This window comes from Cebus imitator, unplaced genomic scaffold (genome assembly GCF_001604975.1).
Source record: "Cebus imitator isolate Cc_AM_T3 unplaced genomic scaffold, Cebus_imitator-1.0 Scaffold271, whole genome shotgun sequence".
NCBI classification, from domain to species: Eukaryota; Metazoa; Chordata; class Mammalia; order Primates; family Cebidae; genus Cebus; species Cebus imitator.
The window spans coordinates 2,351,797-2,364,120 of record NW_016107586.1 but is presented as its reverse complement, the minus strand read 5'-3'; the positions used below and the strand labels follow the sequence as shown (position 1 = coordinate 2,364,120).

Below are 12,324 nucleotides of genomic sequence, written 5' to 3'. Positions count from 1 at the left end.
AAAAAAAAAAAAAAAAAAAAAGATGAGGGTGAAAGAAGAGTAGAGGTGGCTGCTGCCAAAGATAATGTAAAGGGAACATGACATTTTCAAGAAAGATGTTGGAGAGCTTTACAATGTAGTAACAAGTTAAAGGCATGAAGCTTCAAGACACAAAGTCATCAGTATCAACCAAAAAAGTAAGCCTGAGTGGTTCTTTAAGAAAGATCCCTTTAGCCTGGTGCCAGTTCTGGAAAACTGTTTTTAGTATGGCTGGAATATAAAGTGTCAGGAGAAGACAGAAAAGGGATAACTTTGGAGAGGTAAACGGGAACTGGATTTGAAAGGACTTGTCAGACACGTCAGAGAAAATGAGCTTTGAAAGTAAAGCTTTTAGGCATGAAGCTTTACTTTCATGCATAAAACTACTACTTTAAAAAGCAGTCACAAGAGATTCATTGTGCTATCTAGAAAGACACTGAGCTTTAAAAGTAATGCTGAAGATACCCACCTTTACTTTGCTGCTCACTTTTAAAGGAGCAGTGGCCTTATGTACACACGACTTTGCTCTCCTGGCCACAGCCCATCAGAACAGAAATATACCCCACCCCCACACCTGGACCAGTCATCTCCTCTCCTGGGAACTTGGAAATGAGACATAGAGACTAAGACAGTATAGGTTAGGACAGTAAAGACATACATTAGAGGCTGGAAAAATCAAAGCCACTTAAGAAATAAATTTTTAGAAGAGCAAAAATTCAAAGCATTGCAAAGGGACTGAAGTATGGAAAGTAATATGGAACAGAAATTTACGGAAAACCAAATGAAAGACCAGGTAGGCCCAGATGGAAATGTGAACAAAAGAGCTGCCTGAAAGCCTTCAGTCCCAGTGAAGGCAGGCAGAACTGATGTGGATGGGAATTCACAGGATTCCGTATTTTTACAAGTGTCTGTTTACTTAAACTAGGATGAGTGGACTTCTGTGTCTTGCAATGAAATGACACCAAAGACCGATGTATTAAAACATATAAATACCATCATGAGCATTAAAGCATCTGCTGCTACACCCGTCAGTTCTTTAGGTGGCCAGTCCCTTTTAACAGTCCCCTGGTGTCTTCCCCATCATAGAAATCAGAAAAATTATCTTCCCTAGCTCTTTGCAGTTGGGGCCAAGTTTTGTGACCTCGGCTTTTCCTGTCAGACATACACCATGGAGTTCAATTCAGAAACGAGCAAGGTGAAGAAACAGGCTTGGTGGGATATCTGTTTAAGATACTCAGCTCTCCACTGGTTCTGCAGGTGAGAGTGGTGACAGTGCTTCTGGGTTTTGGCAGTGTTGGTTACAAGATAAAATTCCAGAGTAGAAATGGCAGTTACTTCAGACTCCATTTTCTGGCAGCCACACAAACTGGAAGCCTCTAGTGCTCAGCTGCACTGGTAGCAGTGGGCACTTCCCAGTAGGCCAATTCTCAGCATGATTTGGGGATGTTCTGTCTTAATTCCAAGCCTGTTTGCTCAACCTCCCAATAATTCTATGAGCCACTCAATCTCCTTTAAAGAAAGTTGTGTTGGCCGAGTGTGGTGGCTCATGCCTGTAATCCCAGGAATTTGGGAGGCTGAGGCAGAAGGATCACTTGAAGTCAGGGGTTCGAAACCAGCCTGGCCAATATAGTGAAACCCCATCTCTACTAAAAATATAAAAATTAGCTGGGTTTGGTGGCGCATGCCCGTAGTCCCAGCTACTAAGGAGGCGGAGACAAGAGAATCACTTGAGCCCGAGCAGTGGAGGTTGCAGTCAGCTTAGATCGAGCCTGGATGACAGAGCAAGACTGTTTCAAAAAAAAAAAAAAAAGAGTGTCTCTTAAATGTGCCAAAGTAGGTTCTGTTATTTATAATTTATAAAATCCTGCCAACCCAGCATCTTAGGCCACAAAACTGTTCCTAAGACCAGTCCATTACCACTGTGAGCACAGGAACTTGGTACACCTTTGATGTTTCTAGAACACCTTGATACCAGGACTATGAGGGTTCTATCATGTTTGTATGTGAGGGGGCCAATATAGTTAGATGTAAACTGATTAACTAAGAAATTATTCTCTGTCTAGGTGCCATCCTTGGTAGGAAGCTTTATCAGAAGCCAAAATAAGGAAGACTGTGCTGGCCTAAAAGAAGAATTTCGTAAAGAATTTAGCAAGCTAGAGGAGGTAATCAGTTCTCCTATCATCAGAGTAAACGATGACTATATCTACCCTCCTTTTCCTCCTATTCTTTTCTGCATACTCCCACTTCCCAAGTCACTTTATGGCAATTAGAAAAATTCCCATAAAGATTTTTGTTTACAACAGACTGCTGTTATAAAGCAGAAAGCTGTTCTGCTTAAGATATAAATCAAAACACCTAAAAATACTTAGTCATGGGCTTGCTTTTAAAATATTTTGCTGTGTTAACATTAAAATAACGGAAAAAGAAAATTGTACCCACGTTTCCACAAGTTTTCATGTATCCAGTTTTCCATGCTTGTTTGCAGTCCTCGTCCATATATTTTTTAAAAAAATTAATGTAGCTCTAATCAGAGCATAGATATCATTCTGCGCCCTGTTTTTCAACTTAGTATTATATACTAAATATTTCCTACAAGAAAAAGTTTGCAAAGAACAGTACAGACACTTGGGGGAAACCCAGATGCATTTTACCTCTTTCTGGGGAAAGCTGACATTTGGGCCTTGGAGTCTGCCTTTTGGCCTTGAGACATTTCATTCATGCCAAGCCTAAAGTTTTTACTGACAGAGACATAGTTCCTGTCTTTTATGGGAATGCATTTTAACATTTTATCAGTAAGTATGACATTTGCTGTAGGTTTTTCAGAAACCTTTTTTTCATTCTAAAGTTCTCTTCTATTACTAGTTTGCTAATTTTTTAAATGTTGAATTTTATTGAATGCTTTTTCTGCATCTGTTACATCTATTGAAATGTACATAGAATTTTTTTCCTCTTAATCTGGTGAATATGGTGCTATTGACAGATTTTTTTTAATGTTTAGCCATCCTAGCATTCCTAAGATAAAATCTACTTTTTCTCTATGGATTTTTATATGTACTGTACGATTAGCTAATAGTTAAATGATTTTTGTATGTATGTTCATAAATGAGATTAGCCTGTAATTTTCTATTCTTACAGTATCATTATTGGGTTTTGGTATCAAGGATATTCTAACTGCATAAGATGAGTTGGGTAACTAACCTGTTTTTCTAATCTCTGAAACCATTTGTTAGGGACTAGCAGTTTCTATAAAACATTTGAGCCTGGTATCTTTAACAGGGGTAGATTTTTCATTACTAGTTTGATTTATTTAATGGTAATTGGTTTTTTGGTTTTACATACCTTTCTGCTCAACAGTGTAGGAGCTGGAAAGTAAGATGCAGTCCATATTCTTCAGATAATTAGTTTAGTTGTACACAGAACACAAGAGGTAGACATAAGCAATATAAAATGCATATTATGCATTGAGAAAAACTATGGAGGTTATTTAGAAAGGGCAAATTAGTTTGGTGTTGGTTTAAACCGCCAGATAATATTCTCAATTGTCCCCTTTGGCAAACCCTTTAACAAATTCCCCTTCTTAAAAATTTCAAACATAAAATTTGTTGGGTTTTCAAATGATTGCCATCTGTTTAGCAGTTAATTCAATCTATTTCCAGTATATTTTAAGTACAAATACTTCTGCACTTACAATGGAGTTACATCCAATAAACCCATCATTAAGTTGAAAATATCCTAAGTAGAAAATGCATTTAATAAACCCAACCTACAGAGCATCATAGCTTAGCCTAGCCTGCTTTAGATGTGCTCAGAAAACTTCCATTAGCCTGCAATTAGGCAAAACTGTCAAACATAAAACCTATTTATAGTGTGTTGAATATCTCATATAATTTATTTAATACCTGTATCCAAAAAATGCTGGCAACACAGTACACATGAGGGTATTGGTTGTTTACTCTCCTGGTGGTGTGGCTGCCCAGCATCAAGAGTATCATACTGCAGCTGGGTGCAGTGGCTCACGCCTGTAATCCCAGCACTTTGGGAGGCCAAGGCAGGCGGATCACGAGGTCAAGAGATCGAGACCATCCTAGCCAACATGGTGAAACCCTGTTTCTACTAAAAATACAAAAATTAGCTGGGCATGGTGGCGTGCCCCTGTAGTCCCAGCTACTCGGGAGGCTGAGGCAGGAGAACTGCTTGAACCCGGGAAGCTGAGGTTGCAGTAAGCCGAGATAGCACCACTGCACTGCAGCCTGGCGCCTGGCAACAGAGCAAGACTCTGTCTCAAAAAAAAACAAAGAGTATCATACTGCAAAGCATAGCCCAGGAAAAAAGCAAAATTCAAAGTACAGTTTCTACTGAATGCTTATTGCTTTTGTACCATCATAAAGTTGAAAAAATTTAAGTTGAACCAACATAAGCTGGAGACTGTGCATTTATATTGAAAAATTAATATTTTGCAATTTTTAATGTAGAGAAGTGCCCAAAGCATAAGAACATAACACATTTTCACAAAGTGAATACAGTCATGGAACCAGCACCCTCATCAGCTATCAAAATATTAGTTTGGGCTTTTTTGTACTTTATACAAATGGACTCATATAACATTCATCTTTTGGGTCTGCCTGCTTTCATGCAGCATTAGGTTTGTGAAGTTCATCTATGCTGTGTGTAGATTTTCCCTATTCTTGATACAGTGTTCCAAAATATAGTATACTACAGTTTACCTATTCTACTCCTGATAGTAAACATTTTCACATTTGGGCTATTACAAATAGTGCTGCAGTGGACATTCACATACCTATCTTTTGGTGAACATGTGTTACATTTCCAAGTAGAATTGCTGGGTGATAGAGTATGCATACTCTTAAAGCATGGTTGTACCAATTTATACCTCTACGACTGGTTCCAAACTCTTGCCAACTTTGTTCATTTTAGCCATTCTCGTGGATGTATAGTGTTATTGCATTTTGGTTTGAATTTGCATTTCTCTAATGACTAATGCAGTTGAACACCTTTTCAAATGATTATTGGCCATTTGGACATCTTTGGTGAAGATCAAGTCTTGCTCATTTTTCTAAAGGGTTGTTTGCCATTTTTCTTAATGATTCCCAGGAATCCTTTCTATATTCTGAATACCAGTCCTTTGTATTACAGATATTTTGTACTCTGTGACTTGTTTCATTTTTCTCAATTTTCCAGTTTATGTTGTTGTTCTGCCTCATCCCAGACCAACAGATTCTAAAGCTTAATTAAGCTTTTGGATCAAATGGACAAAAACCCAACTTGGATGTTGTCAGAGTAAAAACTGCTTCTCTCACCTACTCTACTTAATTTCCCTTCAGCATTTCTAGTGAGTCTTAGTACATGCACAAATAAGAAATACTTTTGTGCTGTTTAATGTTCAGGTTCTGACTAACAAGAAGACAACCTTCTTTGGTGGCACTTCTATCTCGATGATTGATTACCTCATCTGGCCCTGGTTTGAACGGCTGGAAGCAATGAAGTTAAATGAGTAAGACATTTGAATATTTTGTGCATAATTTAGGATGATAGTTGGAATAGTATGTATTGACCTTTCTTTTATTTAACAAACGTTAAAATATTTAATACAACTGGTCAGAATGAGAACAAGCAGACAGGACAGTCTTGGACTACCCAGGGCATGTCATACACCTACACTATTCTCCATCACTGGGAGCGGGCAAGGGATTTCTGTGACATGTAGTAAAGTGCTTTAAAATTTACTCCTTCCTTCCTGATTAAAAATCCATAAGGGGAAGGGTGTGGTGGCTCATGCCTGTAAGCCCAGTACTTTGGGAGGCTGAGGTGGGGGGATCATCTGAGGTCAGGAGTTAGAGACCAGTCTGGCCAATGTGGTAAAACCCCACCTCTACTAAAAATGCAAAAATTAGCTGGGCATGGTGGGGAGTGCTTGTAATCTCAGCTACTCAGGAAGCTGAGGCAGGAGAATCACTTGAACCTGGGAGACGAAGGCTGCAGTGAGCTGAGATTGTGTCACTACACTCCAGCCTGGGTGACAGAGCAAGACTCAAAAAAAAAAAAAAAAAAAAAATCCATAAGGTGGTAAACTAAGGATGTTGTTGCAGGACTGTATGACCAGTGTTACCTCCCATTTACCAGTAAGCGCTCCACATTATTTTCCAAATTCGGTTTTGAGTTTGGCAGCCACCTTGCCTTACTCCCACTTCTTGGACATTAGAGCTATTCAGGGTTACTTTTGGTCATAATCTGGGTGTAAAATTAACATAGAACATTCCTGATTGTTCTCATTTTAAGTTGTCACTTTCTCTCTTTGAGCAAGTTCTCACATTAACTGAACAAGTTGCTTCACTTTAGTCTCATTCCAATTGTATAAAAAAGGGACCTTTACAATGTCTTTCAAATTGAATATTTTATGATTACATGTATTTAAAAATATTTTAAATGAAATATTTAAGGGAAAAAAATGACATTGCAGAGTAATAAATGGGAGACTTTGTGATGTCATCCTAGTTGACCTAGCTCATGCCTTTCATTTTTTCCTCTTCCCACAGGTGTGTAGATCACACTCCAAAACTTAAACTGTGGATGGCAGCCATGAAGGAAGATCCCACAGTCTCAGCCCTGCTCACTAGTGTGAAGGACTGGCAAGGTTTCCTAGAGCTGTACTTACAGAACAGCCCTGAGGCCTGTGACTATGGGCTCTGAAGGGGGCGGGAGTCAGCAATAAAGCTATGTCTGATGTTTTCTTTCACTAATATGAATAATAACATGCTTTTATTTTACCAAGGGCTCAGGTTGCATGGGATCATCTTCTCTGACTGATTTGCCATCAATGGCCTAACTGGGGGGTCTCAAGGCCCCCCAACAGAAATGGAAACACATTTCCCCTGTTAGGATGCTAAAATGACTCTGAGGGTTCTATTATAGTCCATGCTGAAAACCCCCAAATTATCATCTCTAGCAAAATCTGTACTTCAATATAACTTTCTAACTGCTCACAGGAAATTTTCACTTGGTTACCCTGTTGTGATTTCAAGAGATGCTCTCTCGTTTCTTGTCTTCTGGTTTCTTAGTTGAGAAACTTTCAATTCCTTCTTCTTTGATTTCTATCATCAACTTAATTTCACTACTGTTGCCACTGAAGACCGGACCTACATTACCCCAAAGCTGGGTGACTGGGCAGCATCCTATTTGGTCTCCCAGTCTCTAACTCCTTCATATCCTTCCTATCAAATCCCATGCTGAGCACTTAGGTGTGGTGTCCCATTAATATTTCCCACTGGGAAATATTAATGCCATCTTCCATACATTTCCATAGGCCACTGGGTTTCTCACTATTTCATTTTTATCATCACATCACCACCACGACAAGGTAGGTCCGAGAGCATCATTTCATTCTACAGATGATGCAACGAAGGTCCGTCCAGAGGTTAAGTGAGGCCTTAAGGTGCTGGCAGAAAGATCACACCCAACACACTGCCCTCACCATCGGAATCGAGGCTGTGGGTCCGCCCCAATTGTCTGGTTGCCCGGACTTATCAAGTTCGCCATTGAGAGAAACCTCCGAATGACAAATTCTTACATTTAAGGGTGCATAATCACCTATGGCTCACCACTGCATTTCCCATTCATCAGGCTGGGGCTGGCCGCGAAGTCTGTATTTGAAATGCCCCCCCACCCCAGCCCCAGGTGATGCAGGCGGTGTGGGGGCCGCACCCGGAGGGCGACCTAGAGCCGCTTGACTTCACAAAGGCCTCTTGCCGCCTACCTTTAGCGGCCACCAAGGCCCCGGCTGCCAGCGGCGGCGGACCGCCTCTGCAGCCGCGCGCCTTACGGGGCCGCTAGGCGCTGGTGGCTTCCGGCGGATTTCCTTTCCGGCGCGGAGCCGGGTGCAGCTGTCCCACAGCCAACCACTACGGGCTTCCTCTTTCGCCATCCACCAGCGCCGGCGGGACCCGCGAATCCCGATCTCCAGCAGCCTGTAACGCGGCCGCCCATTGGCTCAGCCGCTCTGCTTGGCAACCATTTCCAAAGCTTTGAGGATTGGCTGACGCTCCGGGCGCCGCGGCTAGTTGGCGGGTAGGATCACGTACAAGGGGCGGGCCTCGTACAGGCCCCGCCTTCTCGCTGCTGCCGTAGTCAATCCCGGTCTGGTCTTGTGCGTTCCCGGAGGTCCCTCGCGGGACAGCTCTCACCGCCACCGGGTGGGTCCGTTCGGCCTGCATTGTATTTGAAGGGAAGAGGGGTTTGAGGTCAATTCTGTTTCTTGGGGTTTACACGAATTTCAGGGCCCGCAATAGGATTGCCAACTTTAACTTTTGCTTAACACTTTACGGGAAATCCCATTTAACCTTGGCCAATGCTGCATCAAAGAATTTCACATCCAAAAAAGTGCAACCTAAGAATGAAGAACAGGGCTTTAAACCGCATACTTTTAACTTAAGGTGTTCTTATTTTTCTGATTTGGCTGGAAACAGGCGGAGACCACCCCAGATAACCAGTTCTCAGCCTTGCATGGAACACCATGAGTACAGTTACACTACCTGTTTAATGCACTGGCAGGCAGGGAAATTTGGTTTCCAGGAATGTGCTGTCTTTGTGAAGACTGAAAAGTCTTCCCTGCTACATTCAAATAATCATGAAAATAGTAATAGCTAATGTTGAACGCCTACTACGTATCAGACACATGCTAAACATTCAGTGTTTCTCATCCAGTTTCTGAATGAAGCCTTTGCAAACCACATAATGTGCTGGTACTATTAGCTACGAGTTACATATAAAAACACCGGAAAGTTGTCATTTGCCCAAGGTCACCCAGCCAATAAATGCTAGAGATTAGAATCTAGCCTGAACTCATAGTAAGACCGTTCTTGAGATGAATTTACATGTGCTATTGTTCCGGTCTCTTTTTATCCAACAGATCTCAGAGAGGATAATATCTTTTTGACCACACCATTATTCCTGGGATTTAACAGGAGTTGATGTTCTTTTTCCAAACTCAATGTGTTATGTTTGATTTTACAAATTATTTTACTTTTGCTGATTTCAGGATCTTGACAATTTGCCTTATTCAAATGTTATTATACAAAATATTTATTTTAAAAGTTTTTTTTCTTTGATTCCCCAAGTTGTAAAGAGAAATAGGGATAAGGAAGCAGAATCTAATACTTAAAAAGCCTCGTTTGACCCTGATTTCCCTATTGGTAATATGAAATTTCTCCTGAATACAGACACATTTGAGAATAGAATCATTTTCCTAACTTGTATCACTTTTTGAACTCATTGAACAATAAGAGAACACCCAGTAATATCATCCTTCATATAAATTAGGCTTCTAACATATTAAGAGAAATGTACTCCAGTTTCTGCTACTATCAAGAGACTGGCATAACAAAAAATTTTGAAAAGTTGCCAAATGCAAACCACAGATTCTCTTCTCAAAATAGAGTGTAAATAGAGTGTATTTAAATAGAGTGTAAGTTAAATAGAGTGCATGTAAATAGAGTGTAAGTTACTTCTTTGGTGGCATTATTTTCCTAGAAGGCTTAAGTCATTAATCACTCATGAGCAAAGATCCAAACATTTTCAGAACAGATCTGATCATATTTCAGATGGCTAAACATGGATTTGGAGTAGGTTTAATATGGTCTAATTACAGTTTGTTTCATGATTGAGTGAGTCAGCATAATAAAGGTATAAACATGAAATAACACAGAAGGAAAGTTTGCAAAGAGGATTTCAAAGAAGTACCTGTTGGATATTCAAAAGAAAGTAGGGATAAGCTTAAAGGTCATAATGAAACTCTTTCTAGGGAAAGTACAGTGTTCAGAGGTAAGAGTAAAAACCACATTACTGAAACATAGCCTGCAGCATTCAGTCCATTTAAGTGGCATTAAACTGGTAACTGAATCACAATGTGCTTCACCTTTATGGAAACAAAATTGGAATGCACTCTGCTATTAAAAATGTGTTCTTACTAATTAGTGTTTGTCATTAACTTTCACATATACTGAGCTTTTACTGTACTGATGATGCCCTGGACGATTTGATTCAATACTCACAACAGCTCATAACGTAGGTATTATTGGTGTTCTCATTTTGCAGGTGAGGAAAGTGAAAGTCAAAAAGTTTAGATAGCTCACCTAAGTGCCAAAGCTAGGTCTCAAAAAGTCAGTCCACTGGGTTCCAGAGCCTGTTCTGAGAACCTTGACACTAGATTGCTTGCTTTTAGAGGAGAACAGTTTCCATCCCTGTCTTCTGACTCTACCAAATTAACTTGGCGCTTCAGAACTTGGTCTCCCATACACAGATACACTTTTAATAAACATTTAACAACTCTCAGACTTAGTTTCTTTTAAAGGATAGGAATGAAGAAACAAAACTTGGAAAATCATCCTCTTCTGGCAAAGTAGAAAGGTAAATCTAGGAACCTTTTAATTGACAAATGGAATTCCCAGTTTGGCCATTGTTCAGAGACCATGGATCGGCAAACTAGGGCCATTGGGCTGCATCGAACCAATTGTTGGTTTTTGTGTAGCTCAAGATCTAAGAATGATTTTTTACATTTTTAAATGGTTGGGGAGAAAAACCAGTCACAATGTGATATGTGAAAATTATATGAAATTAACCAAGAGTGAGCCCTAATATTAACTATGAATGCTGGGTGATAATGTATCAGTATGGGTTCACTGATTGTAATAAGTGTACTTCTCTGATTGGGATATTGATAGTGAACGAGACTGTGGCTGTATGGGGACACAGTATATGGGAAATCTCTATTTTCTGCTCAATTTTGCTGTGAATCTAAAACTGTTTTTAAAATAAAGGCTATTAAAATATATATACAAAGTTCAAATTCAGTGTGTCCGTAAATAAACATGGCCACACCCATTTGTTTATTATCTATGGCTGTTTTTATACTACAAGTAGAGAGTTGAATCATTGAGACTAGATGGCCTGAAAAATCTAAAATATTTAATATATGAAAAAATGTTTGCCAACCATTCAGTTCATTGCAACTGATAAAGACTAAAATTCTGGTTGAGATTGTTGCCCCTGGAGTTTAACTTCCAGTGTTCCTAATCCTCCCTTTTGCACTTACTAGTTGAGATGTGCTTAACCTTGCTAGTCTCAGTTGACTCATCTTTTAAGTGAATCAAAATAGAATACTTATGGGACTGTTTTAAGAATTAAATGAGTCACTACACATGAAGCACCAAATACATATTAGTAATAATTTAGTTTGATTTTTAGATTTTGCATTCCTCTTAAGGCCTTCTTTTTTAGGCTATGGATATATTTTTGTCAACTATTTTGCAATCTGCTTTGTTTATATGAGGGGTACATGTGTATGCCCAGAAATCATCTCTTTATCTACCAGGAGCTCTAACATGACATGGTTATGTTTCTTGCTTCTATTTTACCATCCAGTTTGTCCTTCTTGATCAGAATTAGCTCCAAAGTAGTAGAAGTTACTCTATTACTTTCTCTGTCTTCTGAAATGAAAAGTTGTCAGCTTAGCAAGCCAGGAACTAATGTCTTCTCCAACACCAAATTTCTTGCTGATATATATGCATTTTATTTTCAAACATTTTTGCCATTCCCTGATTCCTGTAAAATGACAGTACATTCCATATTATTATCTGAGCTTATTTCGCATGAAATCATTAAATGACGGCAAAAAATATAGTTGAGTCACTATTCTGAAGATTTGCAAAGATTCTCATTCACTAGCAAAAAATGTTAACACTATTATTAACCAAGAAGTTCTAGATAGACCAGAACTCCAAAGGCCAAATAGCACCTACTCATAACCTACATAATTAGGTTCTGTCATTTTAATAAAAGATATTTAGATTAACATTTGTTGAGCAGCTATTATGTGCTGTATCTTTTTCTGGACTTAAAATCCTTTCCTTCCAACACTGTTACCAGCTTTAAAGGCCAAGACAACGAGTCAGGCTTTGGACTTTTAAAGTTCTTCAACCCTTCTAGCTGGTCACTTTGGGCAAATATTATTTTTCTGAAGCTGTTTTCTATTTTGCAAAGTAGGAATAATACAAGTTGCCTGACTGAGCAATTGTAGGAATCAAGGTAATCTACAGAAATAATTTAGTCAGTATGAGTGAGACACATAAAATATTTTTCTTTCCTTCATGACCTGTTAATCCCACAAAATGCATTTACAAGCCGGGCGCGGTGGCTCAAGCCTGTAATCCCAGCACTTTGGGAGGCCGAGGCGGGTGGATCACGAGGTCAAGAGATCGAGACCATCCTGGTCAACATGGTGAAACCCCGTCTCCA

The 12,324-nt window shown here is 39.5% G+C and overlaps 2 protein-coding genes across 4 annotated transcripts in view; both read left to right on the top strand.

Moving 5' to 3' along the window:
* The window catches only part of GSTO1 (glutathione S-transferase omega 1), a 14,974-nt gene extending 8,198 nt beyond the window's left edge, over positions 1 to 6,776 (top strand). For both annotated transcript variants that reach the window (XM_037728596.1, XM_017500812.2), the window contains exons 4-6: positions 2,082 to 2,180; positions 5,424 to 5,530; positions 6,573 to 6,776. In XM_037728596.1, the coding sequence (XP_037584524.1) occupies positions 2,082 to 2,180; positions 5,424 to 5,530; positions 6,573 to 6,726 (360 nt within the window). In that variant the 3' untranslated portion in view covers positions 6,727 to 6,776. The remainder of the gene's footprint in view (positions 1 to 2,081; positions 2,181 to 5,423; positions 5,531 to 6,572) is intronic.
* Positions 6,777 to 8,017: 1,241 nt separating this feature from the next.
* The window catches only part of GSTO2 (glutathione S-transferase omega 2), a 34,267-nt gene continuing 29,960 nt past the window's right edge, over positions 8,018 to 12,324 (top strand). For both annotated transcript variants that reach the window (XM_017500807.2, XM_017500810.2), the window contains exon 1: positions 8,018 to 8,225. The gene's annotated coding sequence lies outside the window, so the exon portion shown is untranslated. The remainder of the gene's footprint in view (positions 8,226 to 12,324) is intronic.